The 23,984-nt window shown below is 38.9% G+C and overlaps 1 protein-coding gene across 4 annotated transcripts in view; it reads left to right on the top strand.

Moving 5' to 3' along the window:
* Positions 1 to 23,984, top strand: part of TLN2 (talin 2) — a 185,358-nt gene that overhangs the window by 103,445 nt on the left and 57,929 nt on the right. For all 4 annotated transcript variants that reach the window (XM_014944527.1, XM_014944528.1, XM_014944526.1 and 1 more), the window contains 15 exons: positions 804 to 1,098; positions 2,239 to 2,405; positions 2,716 to 2,844; positions 4,405 to 4,518; positions 6,363 to 6,476; positions 7,702 to 7,836; positions 8,794 to 8,922; positions 9,555 to 9,657; positions 12,184 to 12,392; positions 13,184 to 13,303; positions 14,299 to 14,496; positions 16,613 to 16,752; positions 18,712 to 18,805; positions 21,702 to 21,791; positions 22,912 to 23,034. In XM_014944527.1, coding sequence (XP_014800013.1) covers positions 804 to 1,098; positions 2,239 to 2,405; positions 2,716 to 2,844; positions 4,405 to 4,518; positions 6,363 to 6,476; positions 7,702 to 7,836; positions 8,794 to 8,922; positions 9,555 to 9,657; positions 12,184 to 12,392; positions 13,184 to 13,303; positions 14,299 to 14,496; positions 16,613 to 16,752; positions 18,712 to 18,805; positions 21,702 to 21,791; positions 22,912 to 23,034 — 2,160 coding nt within the window. The remainder of the gene's footprint in view (positions 1 to 803; positions 1,099 to 2,238; positions 2,406 to 2,715; positions 2,845 to 4,404; positions 4,519 to 6,362; positions 6,477 to 7,701; positions 7,837 to 8,793; positions 8,923 to 9,554; positions 9,658 to 12,183; positions 12,393 to 13,183; positions 13,304 to 14,298; positions 14,497 to 16,612; positions 16,753 to 18,711; positions 18,806 to 21,701; positions 21,792 to 22,911; positions 23,035 to 23,984) is intronic.

The raw sequence follows: 23,984 nt of genomic DNA, 5'->3' as shown, positions 1-23,984 counted from the left end.
CATGGGTATTCAACTGTTGTGAAACAGAAGGTCTATATTAAAATTAATAGTCAATATTAGGTATTAAATTTTCAGTATTTTCTGGTTTGTTTCTCTGGCTACAAGGCCTTTTTGTAATGCATATGTATGAATTTTCATTATTTGGACTGACTTGGATGTTTTTACTGCCTGTGATTTTTTTTCAATATGGCATAAGACATCCAGTGGCATCCTGTTTTCCTCATAAGATATTCACAGTTTTCCTGTTGCCAATAGCTGTCTGGATATGTCTGAACACAATGGTGGAGGGTTGTTTCTAAGCTATAGATTACAGGGTTTATTACTTCTCTTGTGGCTTCAGAAGTAGAGTGTTCTTTGGCTTGTGCCAAGCACTGCTTTTATTTAAACAAATAAACAAAGGCTTGATCAGAAGAAGAGTTTAAAAAACCAATTCCAATTAAGATTTCATTTTATTTGGAGTTCCAGGATGTAGAGTAGTTAGAGCAGAAGTGTAGTTACTCTGAAGGAGCTTGGCCCATGCCTGCCCTCCAGAACTACTGTCTAGTGTTTGCTCAGTTCAGCAACTGCTGAAGAACCATGAAATAAGGTGGGGGCCTCCATTCTGGGAGTCTAAATTGAGATTAATGATTTGCAAAGGCCAGATTCCTAATCTAGATGTCTGAAGCCACCTATTTAAATACTTGTTCTCAGAGACAGAATATAAGTTAAAGATTAAAAACTAGTATAGTAGATGTTTCACTTGTTAGTAGTTCGGAAATTTGAAAATAATCATTTTCTGAATGCTTTGTCCTTTCCCCATGCAGGTTGTGAGTCCCACCATCAGCTCTCCAGTGTGTCAGGAACAGCTGATTGAGGCAGGGAAACTGGTAGACCGGTCAGTGGAGAACTGTGTGAGGGCCTGCCAGGCTGCCACAGATGACATTGAGTTACTGAAGCAGGTCAGTGCAGCTGCTGGTATTGTCAGCCAAGCCCTGAATGACCTCCTGCAGCATGTCCGCCAGTTTGCAAGCAGGGGAGAGCCCATAGGACGCTATGACCAGGCTACAGATACCATCATGTGTGTCACAGAGAGTATTTTCAGTTCGATGGGAGATGCTGGTAAGTTTCTTTGATGGACAATACCTTTCCATGATTCAGATATATGCACGTTTCAAATAATGTAAGTCACAAACCTTCTCTGAAATGTACTGTGCTTCTAGGCAAGTGCTGTTGTGATGGTTAGTCCTTCAACCCATAATATTAAAACAGCAAAATGCACGTAGCTGTGTGCTAGGCAGAACGAATATTTTGTGAAAACAATCAATATCATGCTAGAAGATCACTGTAGTATGTTTTGTGGTTTTATCATTGCCTCTCTTCACAGAATTGTGTAGCAATTTCTCATCTCCAGATACGAAGGCAGGAACCTGAGTGAATACTTCCCAGTGATTGATTTTATTATGCTTAGATTTTGTTGTAGGTTTTGAAACATACTTCTGCTTTTTCCTATGACATTTCTAAAATGTGCAGCTTCTACAACCCACCAAAACTTGGGATGCCTAATGTTTAATTGATTCCATATCAGTTTTTAGTAAAGAAACAATAAATTACTTAGAATGGTGAAATTTCAGTAGTTATAGGTGTTATTAAGTGGAGCACCATGAAGAGGCAGTATCAACTTGAAATCAAGATAATTCATTAGAAGTTTAAAATAGGATCAGTTTTTAAAAGGAGTTAGGTGAGTATTATGGTTTTGGTCTTCTCTTTTGTATTATAACATATATAAACACAAGGCTGGGAAAGTAAATACAACAATACAGTTGTATTTATGTTACAGTTGATATGAACAAATAATCTTTTCTTGAAGGATCATTGTAGTTGTTACATTTAAGAGGTAAAACTTCAAGATATCTCTCTTTTTAAAGAACTGTCATTCCAGCTGTGCAGCATTCTTCTAGAGGAACATATGCAGGGAAGTAATTATTGAAATTCTCAGTGTATTTTGACCCTAGAATCTCCTTTATTAGAAATCTGACTGATTGAGTTTTTTAAATAGATGCACAGGAATGTTTGTTAAACTACTTTATGTTGCGATCCAAGGTTTTGTTTATGAAGTTTCTAAGTTATGAACTATTAATGTATCATTTTCAAGTCAAAAGGATACTTCAGCAAGCCAAACTTTATTTTCATGCTGTTGAGATGACTTTTGAAACTGAAATGCAGAGAGAAGGAAAGTAAAAATGTAATGGTATGCCACAGGTGAAATGGTACGGCAGGCCAGGGTACTGGCTCAAGCCACTTCTGATCTCGTCAATGCCATGAGGTCAGATGCCGAAGCAGAAATCGACATGGACAACTCTAAGAAGCTTCTGGCCGCTGCAAAGCTCCTGGCGGATTCTACAGCCCGCATGGTTGAAGCTGCAAAGGTACCAGGAAAATTAAGTAATTGTCGCCTTAAAATTATGGGATTATACACAAAGAAGAGCTGGTATGTGGGCTGTTACAGATAGGATCTGGCTGACAGGATCAAGCTTCTGTTGTTGCCCTTGACATCCCTGCACAGGTTTAACTCTATTTGAGCTTAAGCTTTTCTAACCTGATCCCTGGCTGCTCAGACAATGTTTCTGTATTCCTCCCAGGCTACCCGTCCTTGCTTCCACCCTCTGTAGGCTTCCTTCTTGAGTTTTTACAGCAACTACTTTTACTCATGTTTTTTTGCTCTGAAATTTTGTGCAGGGGGCTGCAGCCAATCCTGAAAATGAGGATCAACAGCAGCGTCTGAGAGAAGCAGCAGAGGGACTGAGGGTTGCTACAAATGCTGCTGCACAGAATGCCATCAAGAAAAAAATTGTCAACAGATTAGAGGTTGGAAGCTACATATTGTTGAATTTTCAGTTTACTGTTTTGATAATTAGTTATTGTATATAATTTCAAGCAAGTAGAAACGTGTGTTTCAGGAAAAGTGCTAAGCACAGAATGATAGCCCTGTAAGCTCAGTTCCAGAGTACAAGGCTTGGAATTAGAGATGTCAGCACATGATACCATAGTCTTCATAAAACTGAGCAACTTGTCTCACTGATGTAGTAAGGTGTAAGAATTTGACTCGGAAAGCATTTGATGGTGACTTAGTCATAAAATTAGAACAGTTGACATTTCAAACAACTGAGCTGAAAACACTTCATTACTGTTTTAATTTATCTGTATGATCTGTCAGTTACAATATCTTTTGGTGCTTTTACTAGTGTATCTGCCAAGAGTTTCATTTACATTTCTGTACAAAGAAATATGTTCTGTACAAAGAAATATGTTGAATTGCACCATATCCAATTAAACTGGTAAGTTATTCAGAGAATCAAAGAAGCAGAAATGAAAAGATAAATCATAGCTGGTAGCCCAGCCAAGGGGGAGAAAGGCAACTTACTGTGCTCTAAACATAAAATATCTCTGAAGTTTGTCTTGTAGGCAAGGTTTATCTTCCCATTCTCAGCTAAAATATAGAAAAGACAGATTTTAAAAAAAAACCCTTATGTAATTACTAGTTTCCAACTGTGGTCTTACAGTAGTCTGACTCCAGTGCAATGACATTAAACAAACAAGGATATCTAAATAGGTAACCATGTTCTGGAAGTGCATTTAAATTACTGTATCTGGCTACAACTAAAAATCTGGAGTATTTCAGGAAATAAAAGCTGATATCTCAGTTTTATAACTGGGTGCAAGAAAGCCTTATAGAAAAGACTTTTCTTTATCTTGCTGTTATAACACATTCTGCCTTATGAACGAGTGAGATGTGTAATGATGAGAAGGAACTTCATGCTTGGTTATATTTAGTGGGCCAATTAAAGGAAAGTATTGTGCAACATTTTGGAGTACCTTAGATAAATTGTAATATGGAGAGGTTGATAAGACTCCTATATATTTAAAGAAGGTCATCTCAGTGCTTTCAGACTCAGTAATCCCAGTATTTTGTACCTTTGCATCATTTTGCTGTAGAGCAACCTTAGTAGAAGTTGGCTCCCTTGAGTCTTTGGTCAGAGGTGCTAATGTAGCAGTGTGAAGCACTATATGTACTTTGTCTGTTTTCTCTGGCCTTCTTTGTAAGGAGATAATTGATTAGACCACTTCTGCGCTCTGTAATGGACTTTTTTGTCATATTGCAGCGTAAGCTATGAAGGAACAAGAGCTTAGAATCGTTCTAGTTCCACCTGTATTAGCAAGTTAGAGATGGATAACAATGTTCAGTTCATTTTCGTCTTGAGAGAAGAGCCATCCTGAGTTTCCTTAAAGCAAATCAAAATAATTAAGGGATATAACATATTAATCTGTCAAAGTTGTTACTAACAAAGTTTCCTATAATAAGTATTTCATCTTCTGAATTACTCAGACTCTTACCACTTATTTAACACTGTTTCCTTTTCTCCAAAGATTGCAGCTAAACAAGCTGCAGCTGCTGCTACTCAGACTATTGCAGCTTCTCAGAATGCAGCTGTTTCAAATAAGAACACAGCAGCCCACCAGCAACTTGTGCAGAGCTGTAAGGTAAACATATCACAACCCACTGACAAATAGCTGCTTTATGGGGAACTGAAGATCACCTTCTATAATTAAACTTGCAACCTCAAAAGAAGATGTTAAAAAAAATAAAACCACAGCCAAAGCCACACACATCCATGTGTATGGATTCTGGAGAACCCTCATTTATTGTGTTATCCATAGTTTCCATGCATTACTGTATGGAGAGCTTTGAAAATCCGTGATATTTTAAGTGCAATGCAGTACTTGCTGGTTACACATACCCTTGCAAAGACCTTACTAGAAATGATGGATAGGCTTATAAACCTCTGTATTTATCTGTTGAGTAAGAACCAATTCACCTGAAGCAAGTGCTTTAAATAACAGTTTTGCTGCAAATCAGTCAGCAGCTCTGCTAGAAGCACTGTGCGGGGAGGGATCCAGTTACTCAAATTTGTACACTCGCAAGAAGTCTTGGCCATGCGTTCAGTGGTCAGATGAGTGTGCAGTCAAATGGGTCTGAGGTCTGCTATGGAATCAAGGCAACTTTGGGATTTTCTACAGCAAGGGATGGGTAACAATAGTGATTTGTGCTATAATGGAGTGCAATCTTTATTTATTGTACATGTTATATAATTGGTTATACATCTAAGAACACTGATCCTGCTCTTCTGATGTTCAGCCTACAAGCAACTGGGGCCTTTTTTTTCACTGTAACACTTATGTCACTGTAAAAAATAGGTTACAGACCTTACTATGGGGTTAACATGATTCCTAGCTTGAAGTTAAAGCTGCCAAAAGCTCAGATTTTAAGGTATGCTTGAAGCCAAGAACTTTTTTATAGTTCCAAGCTAGACTTCAGAGTTTAGTGAGAAGGTGTCTTCTTTTGTGTTTAAGCTACATTTGGCAGCTTAATTTATAATTCTGACTAATGTTGCTTCAGGGTTTTTAAAGAAATTGCATTTAAACAAAAAACTGAAAAAGACAATAGAATGCAAAATAATTTTCTTCTGGAGGGAAGAGCAGTTATGTGGGGAACAATTAAAGGCGGCATAATTAAAAGCCACATTTAGCATCCAGCAATTATTTTTTGTCACAGTGGTATTCCTAAAAAATGTTGGAATTAAATAAGGTAGCTCAAGTACATCTCAAGATTGTGTTGTAGGCAGCTGCTATTTCAATATAAATTTCAAAAGAAAAGAGCTGAATCACTGTATTGTTTACAGTTCATTCTAATGTGATCTTGATGCTGACTTATTGGATAGCAGAGAAGATCTGATACCTACTTTTTACATTTTTGGGGGGTGGCGTGGGATTGGTATTGCACTGCTGAAGTAAGTGTTATCCATTGCTAAATGGATAGACAAGAAGCATGAATCTGGGCCATTGAGGAATAAAGTTTTAGCAATACACATTTCAGAATGTTCCATCCATACTATAAAGTTTTTATTGTTAGAAGTCACAGGAAAGTAGGTAGAGGTGCTTGTGGGTAAAATACATTGTTACTCTGAAAGCAAGGCACTTCTGTGAAAAATCTGTCATCTCCACTGCTGGCGTTTGAACATGCTAAGGAAGTAATTCAAAATATTTTGTGTACATAATTTTGCAGAAAAATCTTAAAGATTCCATAAGACAATCTAAACTAGAGTAGCTTGAATAAAGATTTCTTAAGTAGAATGTCTGAAAAATCCTATCGTATATTAATTCACTTCGATGGAATCCTAAAAAATTCTATGAAGGCACAGGAGTATTGTACCTGCGAATAGTACAGGTTGTCTTTAAGGTGGGTGGGGAGAGGGCTTGCTCAGTGTCAGAGCGTTTGGAGGTTTTTTTATTTATTTACTAAAAGCTTTTCCCTTTGTTTATTCTAGAATGTTGCAGACCACATTCCTCAGTTGGTGCAGGGTGTAAGAGGAAGTCAAGCTCAGGCAGAAGACCTCAGTGCCCAGCTTGCTCTAATAAATTCCAGCCAGAACTTCCTTCAGGTGAAATGAATCAATCATTGTAATAGATTACATCAGAGTAAAAAGCATTTTTTAGTGCTGTATGTTATTTGTGATAAATAAGCAGTAAACTGTTAAGAACCATGTAAAGAAGTTCATCACTGTGAGCCATAGCTGAGGAGAATTTAGTTCCTTGGGTCAGAAGGCTGAAGAATGTTGAATCTGTGGAGAGTGACAACTGCCAAAATTGAGGATAAAAGTAACAGGAAAACTAAAGTGTATGGAGAAGAAACATTCATGGCTGTGGCACTTGCCTTCTGGGAAAGAGTTTAAAGAACAAGATGGAGAGAATTCAGCATCTTTCTAAACAGAGGTCTGAATATGTGAGGTGCTGTTGTAATGTTTCCTAGTAACAGTAAAGTTAGTGTTGCAGCAACAAGCTCCAGAATTCTTCACAAATAAGGCAGGATATCACCATGGTTTTTTAGGTACTAGCCTGCATATGTAATGGATCTTGATCGAAGTTTTGAACAGAACACCAAATTTGACTCTGTGCTTCTTCCAAAACACCTTTTACAAAAAAAAAAATACATTGAGCATTGATAACAAATTATTGGGGTCATTGTTGGCATTACAAAAAAAACCAACCAAACAAACAAAACATGGAAGAAAATAATTCTTAATGTAATTACCTGGTCATCAAAGTGATCCATCTCTCTGGCTGCATGTATAAACCGCAGTGATGGTGAGAATTAGCAAAGTATTTTAATCGTATTAATAGCCATCCCTGTGAAGAGTCATTGCTTGAATTACCGTTTTCAGTTTATAGAATTTTGGCAGAGTTTAATGTTTAGAAACATTGAGACGAATTTGCTGTCTCTACCACCTGGACTTGTTTGTACCCCGTGGATGCTGAATGGCAACACTGCACATTTAAATATTTTTAAGTAGTCTGCATGAGTGCTGACGGGCCTCAGGCAGACATTGCCACCAGTGGAGTAGTCACAGTGCTAGAAAAGCACAAATAAGTCCTGCTGCAGAGAACACTGCAATGTGGAGTTATGACAGGGTGCAGCATATGAATAAAATGCTGGGATCTAGACAGTCCATGGTTGAGGAGCAGGGAAGTGCATGAAATGGTCATTACAGAAGACCTAGAAACTTCATGAGTGTGTGAGTGGAGGAAGAAGTTTGTTTATTGAACCATAAGCCGTCTTTAAAGAAAATGAGCCTGTAAACCCAATTGAGTTCACTTTTCTTTGAACAGCCTGGAAGTAAAATGGTGGCATCTGCTAAAGCTGCGGTCCCCACTGTGACTGATCAAGCAGCAGCAATGCAGCTAAGTCAGTGTGCGAAGAACCTTGCCACCAGCTTAGCTGAGCTACGAACCGCCTCCCAGAAGGTAGGTCAATACTAGTTTTAATCGGCTGAAGCAAGGTGGCTTGGATAGTGGTCAGAGGCTCACTTCTGCTTGGCCCACTGTCTCCCCCCCAGGGGAATGGCTTATGCTTAGGCAGGGTTTACTTCTCAGGTGTTGCCTTTTGTGCATAGTTTTCTCAGACTCCCAGGTGGCTTCTATGTCGTAATAGAAAGGGGAGGGAGAAGTGGCAAGAAAACTCAAAAGTTTGTGCTACCCTTTCCATTCCAGAAAGACAGGAGGAGGGTGTACACAGAGCAGCACATCAAAGCTCTGAGCTGCTGCTGCATCTGAAGGAAAATGGGGAAAGGGGAACATATCTTGTGCACCTGCCAGACTGGGGAGAACCCAGATATGGCACTGCCATAGTCAATGTGATTGTGAACTGGAGCCATCATCCTTAAAATTCAAGCAGAGGCTATCTGTGTTTCACTCACAGATTCCTAAACTATGCATGGGTTTTAAAAAAAAAAAGTATCAGTGAAAAGTCTGGACTTTTTGTGTGTGTACACTGAGGCCCAACAAGAGGATTGTAGCATATAGGTGGCTACATCTGAGCTAACATTAAAATTTTGAGCTCGGGTACTGATCATTCTGGGCTGCCACATCGGAGGGTTCAGTGTGACTTCAGCCACGGTACATAGTTAGGCTGTTTGTCAAAGGTGAAGTCCAGACTGCAGCCATTATTTTCTCAGTATCTTGGCTGCCTGCTGTGAAGGTATGTGTACGCAAGCTAAGTGGTTCATTCCCCTGGTGGCTCTTAACCCAAGAATATTGTGCAGGAGTTTGGAATCCATTATACATAACACTTGAAGTGCCTGCAGTGGCCTCGGAAGTCATGAAAGCAGTAATTTGGGAGGGGGAGATTTTATCTAAAGCATTTACTATTTCTGATAGTGTCTTACAGCTGCTAACAGTGTTATTGATCTGATTTCTGAATAGGCTCATGAAGCATGTGGCCCAATGGAAATTGATTCTGCTTTGAATACAGTCCAGACACTCAAAAATGAACTGCAAGATGCGAAGATGGCAGCTGTGGACGGACAGTTAAAACCTCTCCCAGGAGAAACTGTAATTGGGAAAGGATGTTCTTCATTTAAAAACAAACAAACAAAGTTAGCTGTTAAAAATTTTAAGTATTAGAGACAAAACAAGTCTTGAGGCTTTGGATAATGATGATATTGATAGGATTTTACCCTAATTCTCTTAAAAAGAGTATTTATTCCTATTACACTGGAAGAATGTTCTGTAGCAGAATTAGTCATAGGACTGTAGGGCCTCCTTCTCCGTTGTACAAATTGCAATTTTTTAGCAGTAATGTTTTGATCTTTTCTTGTCAAAAAGAATTTGTTTTCAATAGTGGCAAAGATGAGAACTCTTTAGTTGAAGACTAGTATTCCCGGTAGGCTTAGAAAATGACATGTTTCACTTGGGAAAAATCTTCTTTTCCTCAGATGAGGATATTGATTTCCAGTGCTAATCATAAAATAGTTTTGTTGTTTGTATCTAATATGTTAATTTATTTCACCCTGGACAGGGAAAACATGCTAGTCAGATTTCAGAGAAACTATGGCTGTGTTTGTAGCTGAGGTAAAAGCTTGGGTTTTGTGGACTGAGGAATTTTTTTTTAATACTGTTTAAAAAACATGTGTGTTTTAGTTGAGCCTTAACAAAGAATTTTGTTCTCTGCAATTTTTTCACAGCTTGAGAAATGTGCTCAGGACCTGGGAAGTACATCCAAAGCAGTCGGTTCCTCAATGGCCCAGTTGTTAACTTGTGCTGCTCAAGGCAACGAGCACTACACAGGTAGCCTTTAATTTATAATGTCTCCATAAAACCTCTGCTTTGCTTAAAATACTTGATAGAAGGTTTTCTCGTTACAGAATATCAAGGAATTGCTTGCGTTTTCTATACTGATAGTGAATTGCGCTTACTAGGAAGTTACTAGGAATTGCTAGTGTAAATAATGTGCTTCTTAAAAGAATGGTGTTGCAATCTGCTGTGTGGCTGTATCTAATCAGAATATATTGAGATATCTGTTGTTTTTGTAAATATATGCCACTGAAACTCTGTGAAGGGCAGAACTAAAATGTAATGCACTTTAAAGGTCAGTGCCACTGGAAATGTTGCTATCTCATTTCAGAAGGTTAAATGGGTCTTTGGACATTTTTTGAAGCACAGAATGCAAACATACTTGGAATAGCTTGGTTGGTGATGGTTAAAACTGTGTCTCTTACTAGTTGTTACCAGTTTACACATAAAATGCAACTAGTCTCTCTGACTTGTTGATCACATTTGCATAGTTTAAGTTGAAGCCAACAGGGAATGGGGGCACACAGATTCTGCAATTTGGTTTTGTACCTGTACTTTCAGAAACCAAAAACATCTTGATAAGGAAAATGCTCCTTGCAGACGGGGGAAAAAGGTTTACTCATAGATGGTAAAATGTTCTATCTCCTTATTTCTGTAAGCTGTTGAGCAAATGCTACTGTAGGATTTTTTTTAATTATTACTGACAAATTTCATTATGGCAGTTACCACTTCATTGGATATAATTGCATCAGGGCTACACAACTTACAGTTGCTTTCATTTGAAGCAGATGTAATTGTATTAAGATGGCTCGTGTTTCTATTTCAGTTATGCAGAAGTTAGCACGGGGTATCTGGCAAAGTAAAACAGCTACTTGCAGTTGATACCAAATAATTGAATCTAGTAGCTCTCTTAACATCAAACTATAACAGCTGTTTGGGAAATCGTACAAAGCAATGAGTTCCTTTGCAAAGGTCATATAACTATTTTCTATCTCATACTGTCATGTTATGCAAAAATATTGTGTGCTCAAGCAAGCACAGAGTGTTTGCAGATATTATGACATTCTACTCTTTCTCTGTGATAAAAATTCTTTACAGCTGATATTCTCTATGTAATAATTCCCTCTGGTCTTCTACTGACACAAAAGGGTTTTTTACATGTTTTAGTCGCATAATGACTGCTGCTAGACTACAGGTGAGCAAACCTCATTGTAGAGGATGAAAGAAACACCAGTTTGAAAGCAAAACTAATCAGACCTTTTTATTTTATGGTATTATGATAAATTAAATCAAACTTAAAAGATGCTTACTGGTACTCTAAATAAAGGACAAAACATGCATTTTTCCTGAAGTTTTCTTGAAATTAAGCGCATAGAAAGCTCTCTGGCATTTGTCAAATGGAAGGTTGTAACTGCAACATACTCAGAACTGTTTCTTTCCCGAGCTTGACTTTACTTTGACATGTAATATCATTGCATGTCACTTTCATTATCTCCTAAAGTTTTTGTGTTTAAAAATGTTCAGTTGATTGAAGAGAAAATGTTGAAAGGCACTGGTGTTAAAATGCTAACATGGCTTGGGTGTTATATTTTCCTATGCCGTTCCAGCTTTCTAAACATTTCCAATAGGGATATAGAACATTCTAATTATTTTTAATGTCTAAATATGGATAACCAAGAGGCCTTGTACAGCAAATGTGAACCTTTTTTTTGGTAGGAATAGCATGCTTTTAATATCATCACTCAAAATATACCACCTACATTAATTGCATATGTTGTTAACTACACTATGTGCTAATTAAGGTTTTACAGAAGACTATTCTATATTGGTCTTCATTAAGGGCTGAATTAAATTTCAAAAATAGAAGAATGGGACTATTACTCATACAGTTGTACACTTTAGCTCTAGAGCTGATGAATGTTCTGTAATGTTGGCTGGACAGACTGCAGAAACTAATTTCGTGACATCTCTGTGACTTCGTTCAGTTATTCTTATGTGCTTGTACTCATGGTGATGTTAGGGTATATCAAGTTGTATGATCCCTCATGATCTCTTTTAATTTTTTTTAATTACTTGAACTTCATCTATTGCTGTGCTTATTCTCTAAAAAGTCCAAAGTTGCATTTTCAGAAGCAGCAGAGATGCTGTGGCTCCGAAGTCATGTACACCATTCTTGCAGAAAATCACTGCCATAGCTTGGAATATGAGGTTTTGCTCATTTCCAGGTTTTAGATTTTCCTCTTTTCCAGTGCATCACTAAGATTTAGTCATTCGTGTAGAGCCATGCCTGGAGCGCGTGGTCTTTGGTGCATAATATTTACTTCATGGCATCTATATTGGTATTTCTCTAGGCAAATGATGCTGTGTATTTCAAATCTGTTCACGTTTGAAGATTTTCTTTTAAACTGCATTTGCAATGTTATTTTGCAGTAGGATCATTACCTGCAAATTCATCTGTCATAAAATACAAAGATCATCTTTAAGGGTACTAATAGAATCCTTGATGAAATCTGAACACAGGAGTTGCTGCCAGAGAAACTGCTCAGGCTTTGAAGACTTTGGCTCAGGCAGCACGAGGGGTTGCAGCATCCACTACTGACCCTGTGGCAGCACACGCGATGTTGGATTCAGCAAGGGATGTCATGGAAGGCTCCGCTATGCTTATTCAGGAGGCAAAGCAGGCCCTGGCTGCACCGGGGGATGCAGACAGTCAGCAGAGATTGGCCCAGGTAAGTTGCAACATAAGCAGTTACATGAATTATCAAACACCTGGTGAAACGCAGCATTAAATAACAAGAGAGAACAACAGAAAACAAAGATGCAAGGAATGTCGGATTGTTGTCTTCCAGCAACAGTCAGATAGTATCAACGTGCTTATGTTGAACAGTGCAGATGACTAAAATACGCTTTGCACCATCTTTTGAAAAATAAACTTATACAAAGATAGTTGAGTGCTTTACCCACAACATATTTGAGTATGCTGCTTGACTGCAAAAATGAAACAGCTATTAGGCTGATCATTATCAAATGAAGGATCTGAATTCATGTTATATTCAAAAAGAGGATGCATGTTTTCTGCATGTGACACCACTGCTTTTGAAGGCTTCAGGGAGGAACATGTTCTTTTTTTACTGGTTTGAAAAGGTCTATAATGGGCCTGTAATTTAAATAATTTCTTATGAGGAGGCATTTGTTTTAATGGGGACTTGGTCTGAAAGAAGTAGCAGGCAAAGGATGCTTAACTTCAGGGGCATTCCCATATTTGCAGCACTGCAGCCTTTATCCCAGGTGCCAGGCACAGTTGTGGAGCTGCCCTGTCAGCACTATCCTATCAAATGGGTGAGCATAAATAATGACTGTTGCTAGACTGCAGGTGAGCAAGCCAAGAAAGACCCAAGCCTCAAGAATTCTCTTGATGGAGTCAGAATTTATGAATTGCTGGCTACAGAATATTCCTCCTATTAGATAAATGACCACTTAAGCCTTTCTTGGTGTGGATGTGTTTGTTTATGTGTTGTAGGTGGCAAAAGCAGTGTCTCACTCCTTGAATAACTGCGTGAATTGTCTGCCTGGACAAAAAGATGTGGATGTGGCATTGAAGAGTATTGGGGAATCTAGCAAGAAGCTCCTTGTTGATTCGGTGAGATGTCTTTTAACATAACTCTTGTGTCAACTTATTATGTGGTAAATGTGCCCTAAAGTATACTTCGTGTAAGTTTTGTTGAAGTTTATGCAACTTTTAAGTAGCTGCAGCTTTGGTTGAAATGCTGTTCTTCTAGTTTATGGGAAAGGTAAAGCTGTCTGTGGTTTATGAAGGCAGTAATAAAGTTGTCAGAGGTCACCATTATTCTGGTTTTTTTGAGAATGCCAGCTGTAACTTAACATTTTGAAGAATAAGAGAACTTGGAAGTTATAATCGATCTCCTACCTTGAAGTGATCAGTTCAGTTTAAGGACCATTGTGTTTCGTCAAAAAATGTTTGGTGTGTCTATGGTCATTTTGTGCAAGGAGGAGAATTGTTATCTTTCTGTTTAACTTCATTCATGTCTAAAAAGACCCTTTGTGTGCTGGCAGTTTACCAGAAGGTTATATGATTTGAAGAACATTTTTTCTGCACCTACCGGTGATCCTGCTACACTGTGAAGGAGGAATTGTATTTTGATATGTTCGTACAATGCCTTTTGGTAAAACCAGATGAGGATTTTAGAGTCATTGTGAAAGCTGCCAATACCTGTGTGGTGTTCTGGAAAGTTTGTGGAAGTGAATGATGACTTGGAAACCAAAATTCTCCAACTTTTGCCACCGAGTTCATCACTTCGAATTTCATAGTTGAACTATAAAATAGCTATTGACTTCTCTGTCCCTTAAAAGGCTTGTGTACTTGTCTGTCCCTGGAAAGAAACAGTGAGACTGAGGTAATTGTATAGATTTCTGGTTGATAGCTGTCCTGTAGTTGGACTATTCTGCATTCAGAACTGAATCACTAGCAGTCCAGCTGCAGTACTCCCTTCTAGCTTGTATGTGAAGCTCACCTCTGTATTGCATTTAGTGTTCTTGAATTGTGTTGAAATTTCCAGTTGTTAAGGGCCGGTGCGACATGATAGATAGTAAAATACAGCACTTGGTCTTTTACAGCTACCTCCAAGTTCTAAGTCATTTCAAGAAGCTCAGAGTGAACTGAACCAGGCAGCAGCAGACCTGAATCAGTCGGCAGGAGAAGTTGTCCATGCTACACGGGGCCAAAGTGGGGAACTGGCTGCAGCCTCTGGAAAATTCAGTGATGATTTTGATGAATTTCTTGATGCTGGTATTGAAATGGCTGGCCAAGCACAAGTAAGTTTTTTATCTTGTTAACTGGGACTAAGGGCGATCTTGGGCATAGTATCTTGCAGTGCAGTATATTGGTTGTCTGTAGCACAGTGCAATGTTCTGGAGTGAGCCTATCCAAATATGACAGGTGACGTTTCTTATAAAGCAGTCATCTGTAACTGATTATCCAGAGTGAAGTCAGCTCAGCATTTGCATTTTACACGGAACACTGGTATTTTCCCTGTGCCCAGTCAGAAATATGACTTCATACTTCTCTGTTTAGTTTGGGCTTTAAGTAATTCAAGCTGTATATCTGAAGGTACAAAGGTGTTCTGACCTCTCAAAGCTTATGGGAAGGGTTGGGTCTATTTTGGTAGAACTACCATGAAGGATATTTTAGCATAATAAGGACTGTTCAGAATTTAGCGCCATTCCTTGCTAATTTTCAAATGCTTTAAGGAAGGAAAAGATGCATTTAAAATCTGGACTTGATGCTGCTCTGTAGGACCTGCTGCAGAGTGGAGCAAGCATTTGAGGAGGGCTGGCTAAAATACCATGGATCTGACAGCGAACTCTTGGCTGTCTGTTTAGTGATTTAAAATCTGGCAGAGTTCTATTCTGGTGAACTCAGTAACAATCAGGAATGTTGTTAGTTTATTCCTAGTAGTCTAGGTACTCATTTCAAGTTGGAGATATCTCCTTCATTTTATCTTACTGGGTTTAGGTGTACTGAATTACACTGATTGGTCGTTTGGAGATGATTTACCATAACAAATGGCAGCATATAAAAAAGGGTCATGTACCAGGAGAGCAAGGAGGGCTTGAAAAAAACAAAAAAAATTATCTGCAGCCTGTTTTGCCCTAGTTGTTCCTAGGAGGAACTTGCAAACCTAAGAAATTATCGCTGAAAGAAAACTAACCAGAAAGTCTTAGGTATGCCAGTCCTTTGAAGTCATTTATGAAGTGCCTCTGTAGAGCAGATGCTTTGTAGATAGAGCTGAGTAGAGAGATTGGACAATGACTGCTGATTGTTCTCCTTCAAAACTTAATCATTCAGGTTCCATGAAGTGAGTTAGGCACCAAATGCCAGCGGATTCTCTGAAACTAAGTAGGAGTTAGGTACCTGCCTCTTTTTAGCAATGGGCCTCGTTGACTTTTAGAATGTTTTTTTTGAGGCAATTCAATGAACACAAAGCTAGAAATGACACTGCAAATAGCTACTTGAAAAGAGAACTCCAGCTGCTGATGACCTTGCCAATTTGTTTATCCTGCTGACATAGGGGTTGATAACCATCTTAGTTATTAATGGCTGGTCTTTCAAAAGAGAGCGCTTTCTGTCTGTGTCTAGTTATTTGCCCTGAACAGAAGCAATACCAGGTACTTCAAATGCCAAGCAAAATGGGAGGATAGAGAGGAAGCAAAATGTAAATATGGAGTAAAAACTATTCACATCAGCTGAGTGTAATATGCAACCTCTTCACACAGAGCCCTGAACAGACTGTTAGAAATAACACATTCACTTCTACTGATCATCGACAGAAGAACCTAGTCACAGAAATTTTTTGTGATAATGCAGTACTTCCCTGTAATTTTATGTATATGAAGGTTTTCTTTTCAAGTGATGGCTCAAAGTAATAGACCATCCAAGTGAGAATATTTACCAAAGTAGGCTTGTAGAAATGTATTTTCTTGGGATAGAGGACTTTCTGGAGGGATTTTTCTGTGTGAGTAATCCCAGTTGGATGCTAGAGAGCCTGTGGGTTACACAGAGGATGCTAGAATACAGACAGTGTACACTGACTGAATAATGTGGATCAGTTGTGCCAGGCAGAGACACATGAGAGTCTTGACAACAAAAGCATTGTTCAACAAGTAGTAAAGTTTCTCCTCATTTGTGAATACTGCTATTGTTAGAAACCAAGCTATTTCTTATAGGGGTTTCTTTTTCTGCTGTGTAAGTGAAGCTAGAGGCACCTGTCTGGGTGAACAGAGGCTTTGGTCCATCTTCTTCTCCGGACTATGATCCCCTGCGTGTCAGTGGTTTCAGGTGGATAAACAAACTGCGTTTCCAAATGCAGTTCTAGCACGCTCTCTGTATTGCAAACTCTGCACTTAGTGTTATTCTGCTGTGGCTTTGCAGACTAAAGAGGACCAGATTCAAGTAATAGGTAACCTCAAGAGCATCTCCATGGCTTCCAGCAAGTTGTTACTGGCTGCCAAGTCTTTGTCTGTTGATCCTGGAGCTCCTAATGCCAAGAACCTCTTAGCAGCAGCAGCAAGGTAAGGATGTGTTGCTTGCTTTAGGTTTTCCAAAGATATTTGCTTTTCTCTGTGGTATTTATTATGTCTTCAAATATTTTTCAGCTATTGCTAGTTAAGTGAATGGTTCAAACTTATGGTTCTATTTAAATGAAAGTAGGCCGGAGGAAAATGGCTTATTTTTTCAGTGACATAACTTGTTACCCTTGGTGGAAATAAGAACCAGCAGTTGAAGAGTTGGCCAGATTTGTGAAAGGGACTAGTGTGTTTTACGTACAGTTTTATTATCATCTGTGTTCTGACAAGGCAGTAGCCTAATAGCGAACTTCTCAATCCCTAACAAAGAAAACAAATTGGACAATGTTCTTCTACAGAATGTGCTTAAAAATGACATTTTGGCTACCTATCATTAACAGTGCATATGATCAAGAACACTTAAAAGGGCTAGATGCTCTGTTTATTTGGTAGCAGATACCATTACTTTAAGGATTCTAGCAACTCTGCCCTGAATTTCATCTTGTGGACCCTGTTTCTCAATCAAGGTGCTCGGTGTTTATGAGAAAAATAACACTGCATTTCAGTGTTTGACAGGATAATCACCTTTCCTTCACTTTGTCAAATCCTTTTCACAATGGTTTTTTTTTCCAAATTAACTTTCTATCCAATTATTTCAGTTTATAAATGGAATGTTCAAATGTCAAACTGTAAGGGGACTCCTGAAGGACAGATAGATATCACACGTAGAAATGTCACCATTAAATCAGATGAAGGTCTGAGATTGTGTGGATGTAGCTTACGATATTGTCTTCCAAAATGTTTACACCCACGAAGATTAGTCTAGAGAGGAAGTAAGATAAGACTGTTAACTTCCTTGGGGATAATTGTAGTTGATGTTTTCCTGGACCTTGGAATCATCCCTTTCTAATAGCAATAACTTTGTTTTTTTTAAAAATGAATCCACTCTTATTAAAGGACTTTTTAAAGAATCTATGCTAGTTTACTTTGTCGTATTTGTTAAAAAAAAAAATAAAAAAATAATTCTGAAGTGTGTTGTCTCCCTGGAAGTAAATAGCTTCTAGGAAAACTGTAGGTGACCAAAGGCACACTGCTTAAAAGTGAAGTTGCATGAGCTTTTGTTACTGCCACAGCATCACACTGCTACAGATTCCGGCTTTAGTCTTGGAACATTCCGGTTTGGAGTGAGGAGGATGTTAGTATCCCTGGTGAAGCCTCTGTAGAAGCATCTAATAAAAAAAAAAAAAAAAGGGAGATCTATTTAAAGTCTTATGTATGCAGGCACACATACACACGCTGACAGCATGGCAAAATACAACATCTAAAGGCACTTTTAAGACTTCTGGGGTGATAGTTGAGAAATGATTCAGTTAATATCAGACCTGGAGAAGTGCTAAAATGGCACTTAGTTATTAAGTTATAGCGGCTAAGTTTATGTCACTGCGCTAGTGTAGTGGGTTGCCAGTGGCCTGCTGCCCAGGTGGTGTTTTGCACTTTATTTACGACGTTTTCCCAGAGGTGCCACCAGCTTGGCTGCTGGGCTCAGCTGTGTCCTGCAGTGGGTCTGTTGGAGCCATCTGGAACCAGCTGTGCCTCGTGTGGGGCAGTCCCTGGACTTTTCTAATAGAGGCCACCCCTGCACCCCAAACCTTGCCACAGACACTTGTTGAAGCTTCTGTTTCTTCTGGACTAACTTCTCAATTGTTCATACTGAAGGGATAGGTTTTCAGGTGTGGATCAGTATCAAATGCTTTAGTGAGAGTTTTTTCTCCTATGAAGCTTGTTAACAAGAGGTCTCTAGGTGAACTGTTTAACATGCAGTTTATCCCCAAACACTGAAAAGAAGTGTAGTAGAACATCAGATTTTTAAATCTTTATGCAGTGTACAGTTAATGAAACAAAAGTTTTAATGAAAGTAATGGTTTAACTTTAATATATGCTTTTTTTTCCTTTTACTCTCCCTAGAGCTGTGACTGAGAGTATAAACCAGCTCATCACACTGTGCACTCAGCAAGCTCCTGGGCAGAAGGAATGTGATAATGCACTCAGAGAACTGGAGGTATTGATACATTTTAGAGGTTCTTATGAATAAAAATGGGCTCCCAATGTTTGTTTCCTTTGTTTTCTTTGTCCAATTAGCTGCTGTCACTGTCACTTGATATCTGTGGCAGGGGTTTTAATCGCATATATGGTAAGCGTAGAACCTCTGTGAACATCCTGTGGTTTTGGCTAGAGTGATATTTGCTGCCCTGTCCCCATCTCCTCTTCTCTGCCCCTCAAAAGGTAGGGTCTAGTCCTTATTGTTCATACTAAGTGTGAATTAAGGAAGAATCATAATGGGGTGGACATTCCCACTACCAGCAGCGCACTGGAGGGAGCTGCAGAATCTTAATTTTTCTGCATGTAGAATGTTGCTAGTGACATCCCACTTTAAGGTGACATTTATTGTCTTTTACCCTGTCAGTCCTTGCCATTTCTTAGTGTAGATTTTTGATGCCTTGTAGCTGCTTTGTCACAGCCAAGCTGATGTGTGTCGATACTGGCTTTTGCAAGGTATGTTCTGGTTCATGAGTGAAATATTTGGCTGGCTAAATAGCAGGATAGCAGGTCAGTTGAAAGACCTGATGCTAAGGCTGTGCACTGATCATAGAGACAGCTGCTTACAATAGTGGGAAATGGCATCTCTTTTTTTTAATTAAACTGAGTGTTTGTTTGCTGTCAAGGTCAGAACATCAAGGGATGTCTGGCCTATGTAGAGAACATAAAACACTTTCAAGCTTTTTATTTCTACACCTGAATAGAAAGGTGCTTGCAAGCGCATTCTAGGGTATTGAGAGGTTTTGTAATATGCAAGTCCACAGTCATCATCCTAAAATGTTGGTAGGAGTTTGCCTAGGAGCTACTTTGTACTTTTGAATTCCTAGCTTCTTGAGCTTAGAAGCATTAAAGTTAGTTAAAGGCAGTGGCACCAAGTCCAAATAATAGAAAGAAAAAAACTGGAAATTGGGCCATAATGTAACGGCTGCCTGAAATCACTGCAGAATGTAGGGGTGGAGCAAGCGGGAGGAATGATGTGCCATTTCTCAGGACTTCCTGAGAAATTAGGGGAGACATCTGCAAAACAGCAAGGATGTGAAATGAAAGGTCAGAATTCCCAGCTAATGAGCCACAGAAAACAGATAGCTTAGGGGGAAAGCATAGGCCAGAACAACCTTAAGAAGCCATTGCAGAGGGTTCTGTGCCAGTAGCATGGCTCGCGAGCAGAGCCTGGGAGGAGCAGAAAGAAGATCTGTAGCATCTCGAACTTCAGGAAACACTTGCTTGAGAGGAACAGTTAGCGAGGAAAACCTGGGTGGATGAAATCAGGTTAATTTCTGAGAAAAGGGAAGCTAAGGCAAAACCACACAGTCCTGAAACCAGACTGGAGACTGGTATCAAAGTGACCTGAGGAACCTATCAAATTTTTAGTAGTCTTAACTTTCAGTTTCTTTTTACAATGACTAAGCTCTTACTCTTACCTTCGTTTCCCCAATTCATTGCCCACTATTATTAGTCTCCCCAAGGCTTCTTAAAAGTACTAAAAAAGTATCATTTCTATAGTAAGAGTGTGTCTCAGCTTGGATTTGGTAGACTGTCAGAATGGTCTGTAGGCTTCCCTGGAGACTTCCCTTAGAGAGCCCCTCACTGTATGACCTCCAGTGAGTTAGCTCAGCTTGCCCAGAATTTAAGCTGAAAGGATTAACAAAGGTGTTATAGTAATAGCAAACTTATGTCAGTGGGAAGTTGTGCTGACTTGTTTCACCATTCTGTTTCCTTAAGTTCTGAGAGCTTCCATCTCCATAGTAGTGCAACTACTGCAGGAACATTGTTTGCTTTACAAGGCAGTATTTAAAGATGAAGCACAACAATGAAGAGTTGCTGCAACATCTGTGAGAACTGAGAAAAAGATGAGAGGCAACTGGAAACTGTTTTCCGGATAGAACTTCTTCCTCACTTAAGCCTGCTCTTACAGTTGAATTGCCTAAGGCTTTAAGTTAGACTGTAGCTTTTAAAAAGCAATAGCTGAGTTGTTAAAAATATTGTAGGTCTACCTTAACGTTAGGAGATATGATAAAAGTCTTAAGGGTTTAAAATTGTGGAAGGCAAACATCAGATACAGATGTTAGTATATTTCTTACTGATTTTACTGTAATCAGAAAGATAAGTCTTTTTTTCTTGGTATTTGGCAGAAAATAGTGTTCCTCCAAACTTAGAAAAAGGCTTATTGCAGAACTTTATGTATACGAGAATTAGTCTGCTGCATTTTACAGCTTTTTACAAGTTCTGTTATCTAAATGCATTGGTTCTTCTCAATTAATATGTGACAGACTTTCACATGGTTATTTCCAGGAATCAGAATCACTTCAGAAAAAGAAATTAAGCCCAAGCAGTGTTTGTAGTTTTCTGGCAGAGGGAGCGATGTTGGTAGAATCTGTTGACAGTAGTAAGAGGCAGGCAGTGGATTGACTTGCACTTAGTTTGGTAGCCCTTTGTGTCTTTAGACACAGTACTCAATAAATTTTACTCAATAAATGGTCCTGTAAGTCCCTTTATGAAATTTAAAATGGTACTGAAAACATGTATTAGACTGTCAACTGACAGAAAAACAGATTACCTCATGTCAGCTGAGCATTGCTAACTGTCCATAAATCACTCGTCACAAACACAAGGTAAACCACTCTAGCCTGTATTTCCAACAGATTCAGAGTGCACAAAGGTGTAGTTACTGTGGTTCAGTTAATGTAGGGTGGCATTTAATGTGTAGCACACTCATCTGTATGTGAGCCCTCAGTGAGTGTGTTGGTTGGCTGGAGACAAAGTTCTAAGGTTAATAAGCAGGATAGTAGTTATGGTCTGTGTTCTCAGCTCAGCATTTTAGGCTCTGTCAATAATCAGATTATCTTTCATTATTTCAGACAGTTAAGGGAATGCTGGATAATCCCAATGAACCTGTGAGTGATCTCTCATATTTTGATTGTATTGAGGGCGTGATGGAAAACTCAAAGGTAATTTCCTTTTCCCACCTCTGTGTCAATTGTAAAGTGTTTTGTTTATTGGAAGTTTCCGCGTGTTTATCAAACGTGTTAGAAATACAGCATGGTGATTACAGCAAAAATATGGGCTGCGTTCCTTGATAAAACTCAGCCTGAGATAGGCTTTTACAGCTAGTTTCAGGGTTTGGTCACTTAGAAGGCGTATTGCCTCAGTAAGAATTCTTTAATTAAGTGACTGGTATGCAATGCTGCTAAGTTTCCCCCTCTTTCTTCCTCTCTTGTGTGTTAGAAAGCATGTCATATTTTCATGATATATTTTGACTGACGCTGTGATAGAACGACCCAAAGCATAAATGGGAGGCTTGGCAATGAAATATCGTTTGTATTGTTTTGTGCAAAACAGAGAAATGTCTGAGCAGTCCAGATATTCCAGCACATCAGAAAATGTGTGAAATCTCCTAAGTTATTTTTAAACATACCATGCTCTACATCTTTCTTTGAAGCTTGGCTTTTGGTGTTCTTATTATTTGATGTGCTGGAGTTGTCTCAGACCCTTCCTTCTCTAAAAGAAAATGAAAGTGCTTAATGGATGTACATGTCATCTTGCATCTAATCCTCTACTGCAGTCAGATCTTACCTTGAATTTTAAAAGAAAATGAACTGAATTCAGTGGGAGACATTGTGGGTATTAATGTGTATTCTGACATTCAGATGCTTCCAGCAGACTAGATGCAGTTTCATTTCTGCTGAGTTTGGGGGCAAAGAAGATCCCAGATATGTTGACAGCATTGGTTGTCACATTCTGCAATATTTGAAATGTACCTAGTGCCAGGACAGCTGTGATTAGTGGATGACAGCAAAAATAATGAGGAATAATTCTATATCCTCACAGTCATTTGCGCTATAATAGTGTTCATATTCGGCACTGTCATTCCAGTGTTGATCTGCATGCCTTATCCCTTACACCACACAGAGTAATGTGCCCAATTCAGTGAAGTCATTAACTAGCTAAAATTTCTGGATGCCAAGTCAAAGAGGTTTGTGGGCCAGGAGTGGCTCAAGGCAGGAATCACTTGCCTTCGATTGGTAGGGAAGCATATTGTGGAGGTAACTTTGTTTTTTAATTCCTGAGGTTCTTGGCGAATCAATGGCGGGCATTTCTCAGAATGCAAAAACTGGAGATCTTTTAGTCTTTGGAGAATGTGTTGGAGTGGCATCCAAGGCTCTTTGTGGCCTCACAGAGGCAGCAGCTCAGGTAAGCTACTCAAGTCTGTAAAGGAAGTATATGTTTTTATTTTTTTAGAAAGTTTATGTTGTGGATGTGTAAATCTGAGATTCAACTTGTGGCCAAACAAATGATGACCTTGTATTACCTTGACCTCTCTCTGTGTAGATCCACGTAAATTGTGCATATACTGCTGTACATTGCAGAAACAGCAGAGTGCAATAACATGCATATTTTATAAGGAAAGGAAATGACATCAAGAAGGAAAGTTTTCTGAGGATAAAGCAAATGTCACAGATGCAGCATATGGAATTCATGTTTGCAGCTCATACTCTGAACTATTACATCATAGAGAAGTGTACAAAAACCAGACACAGTTAAAATGAATGAATCAAGGCTTGATTTTAGTTTAGAAAAATTCATAAGCAGCACTACTAATTTAAGACATTTTAAATAAGCAACCCGATTCAACTGTTTGGACACTTTTGGAATAACCAAAATTGTTAAGCTCCTACGAGTTACAGTCTGGAACTGATCACTGTGGTTTCACTGATCTGAAAAGTGGGTGACTTAAACTCTTGAGAGATGATACAGCCCCTTCAGTGAAGGATTTGGCTGTAGGGAAACATGCTCTGCACCTGGAAAATGCTTCTTGATTTTCCTAAATATGGAATGTCTCAATATGGACTTAATCTTCTCCTCATCTAACCCTGCATTGCCTTACTGGCTTATCAAGGTGACAGATGATTTTATCTGTAATGGAAATTCATCAAGAAACCTTCCAGTATGGTTTTGATAGTTCCAACAATTCCTCCTTGTTGATTTTATTTAACTGAGAAGGAATGTAAGTTTGGCCATCAGACATCTTGAGCTACAGTGAAACTAGCATCTGCAGACTTGATGGGTCCTACGCTCAGCAGTAGTGGTTTTGTTGTTAATTGGTTTTCAGGCTTGACAACACACCCTACCACCTCCAACTG

Source organism: Calidris pugnax, unplaced genomic scaffold (genome assembly GCF_001431845.1).
Source record: "Calidris pugnax isolate Ruff unplaced genomic scaffold, ASM143184v1 scaffold70, whole genome shotgun sequence".
NCBI classification, from domain to species: domain Eukaryota; kingdom Metazoa; phylum Chordata; class Aves; order Charadriiformes; family Scolopacidae; genus Calidris; species Calidris pugnax.
The sequence above is the reverse complement of the archived record's forward strand: the minus strand, read 5'-3'. Positions and strand labels throughout refer to the sequence as shown.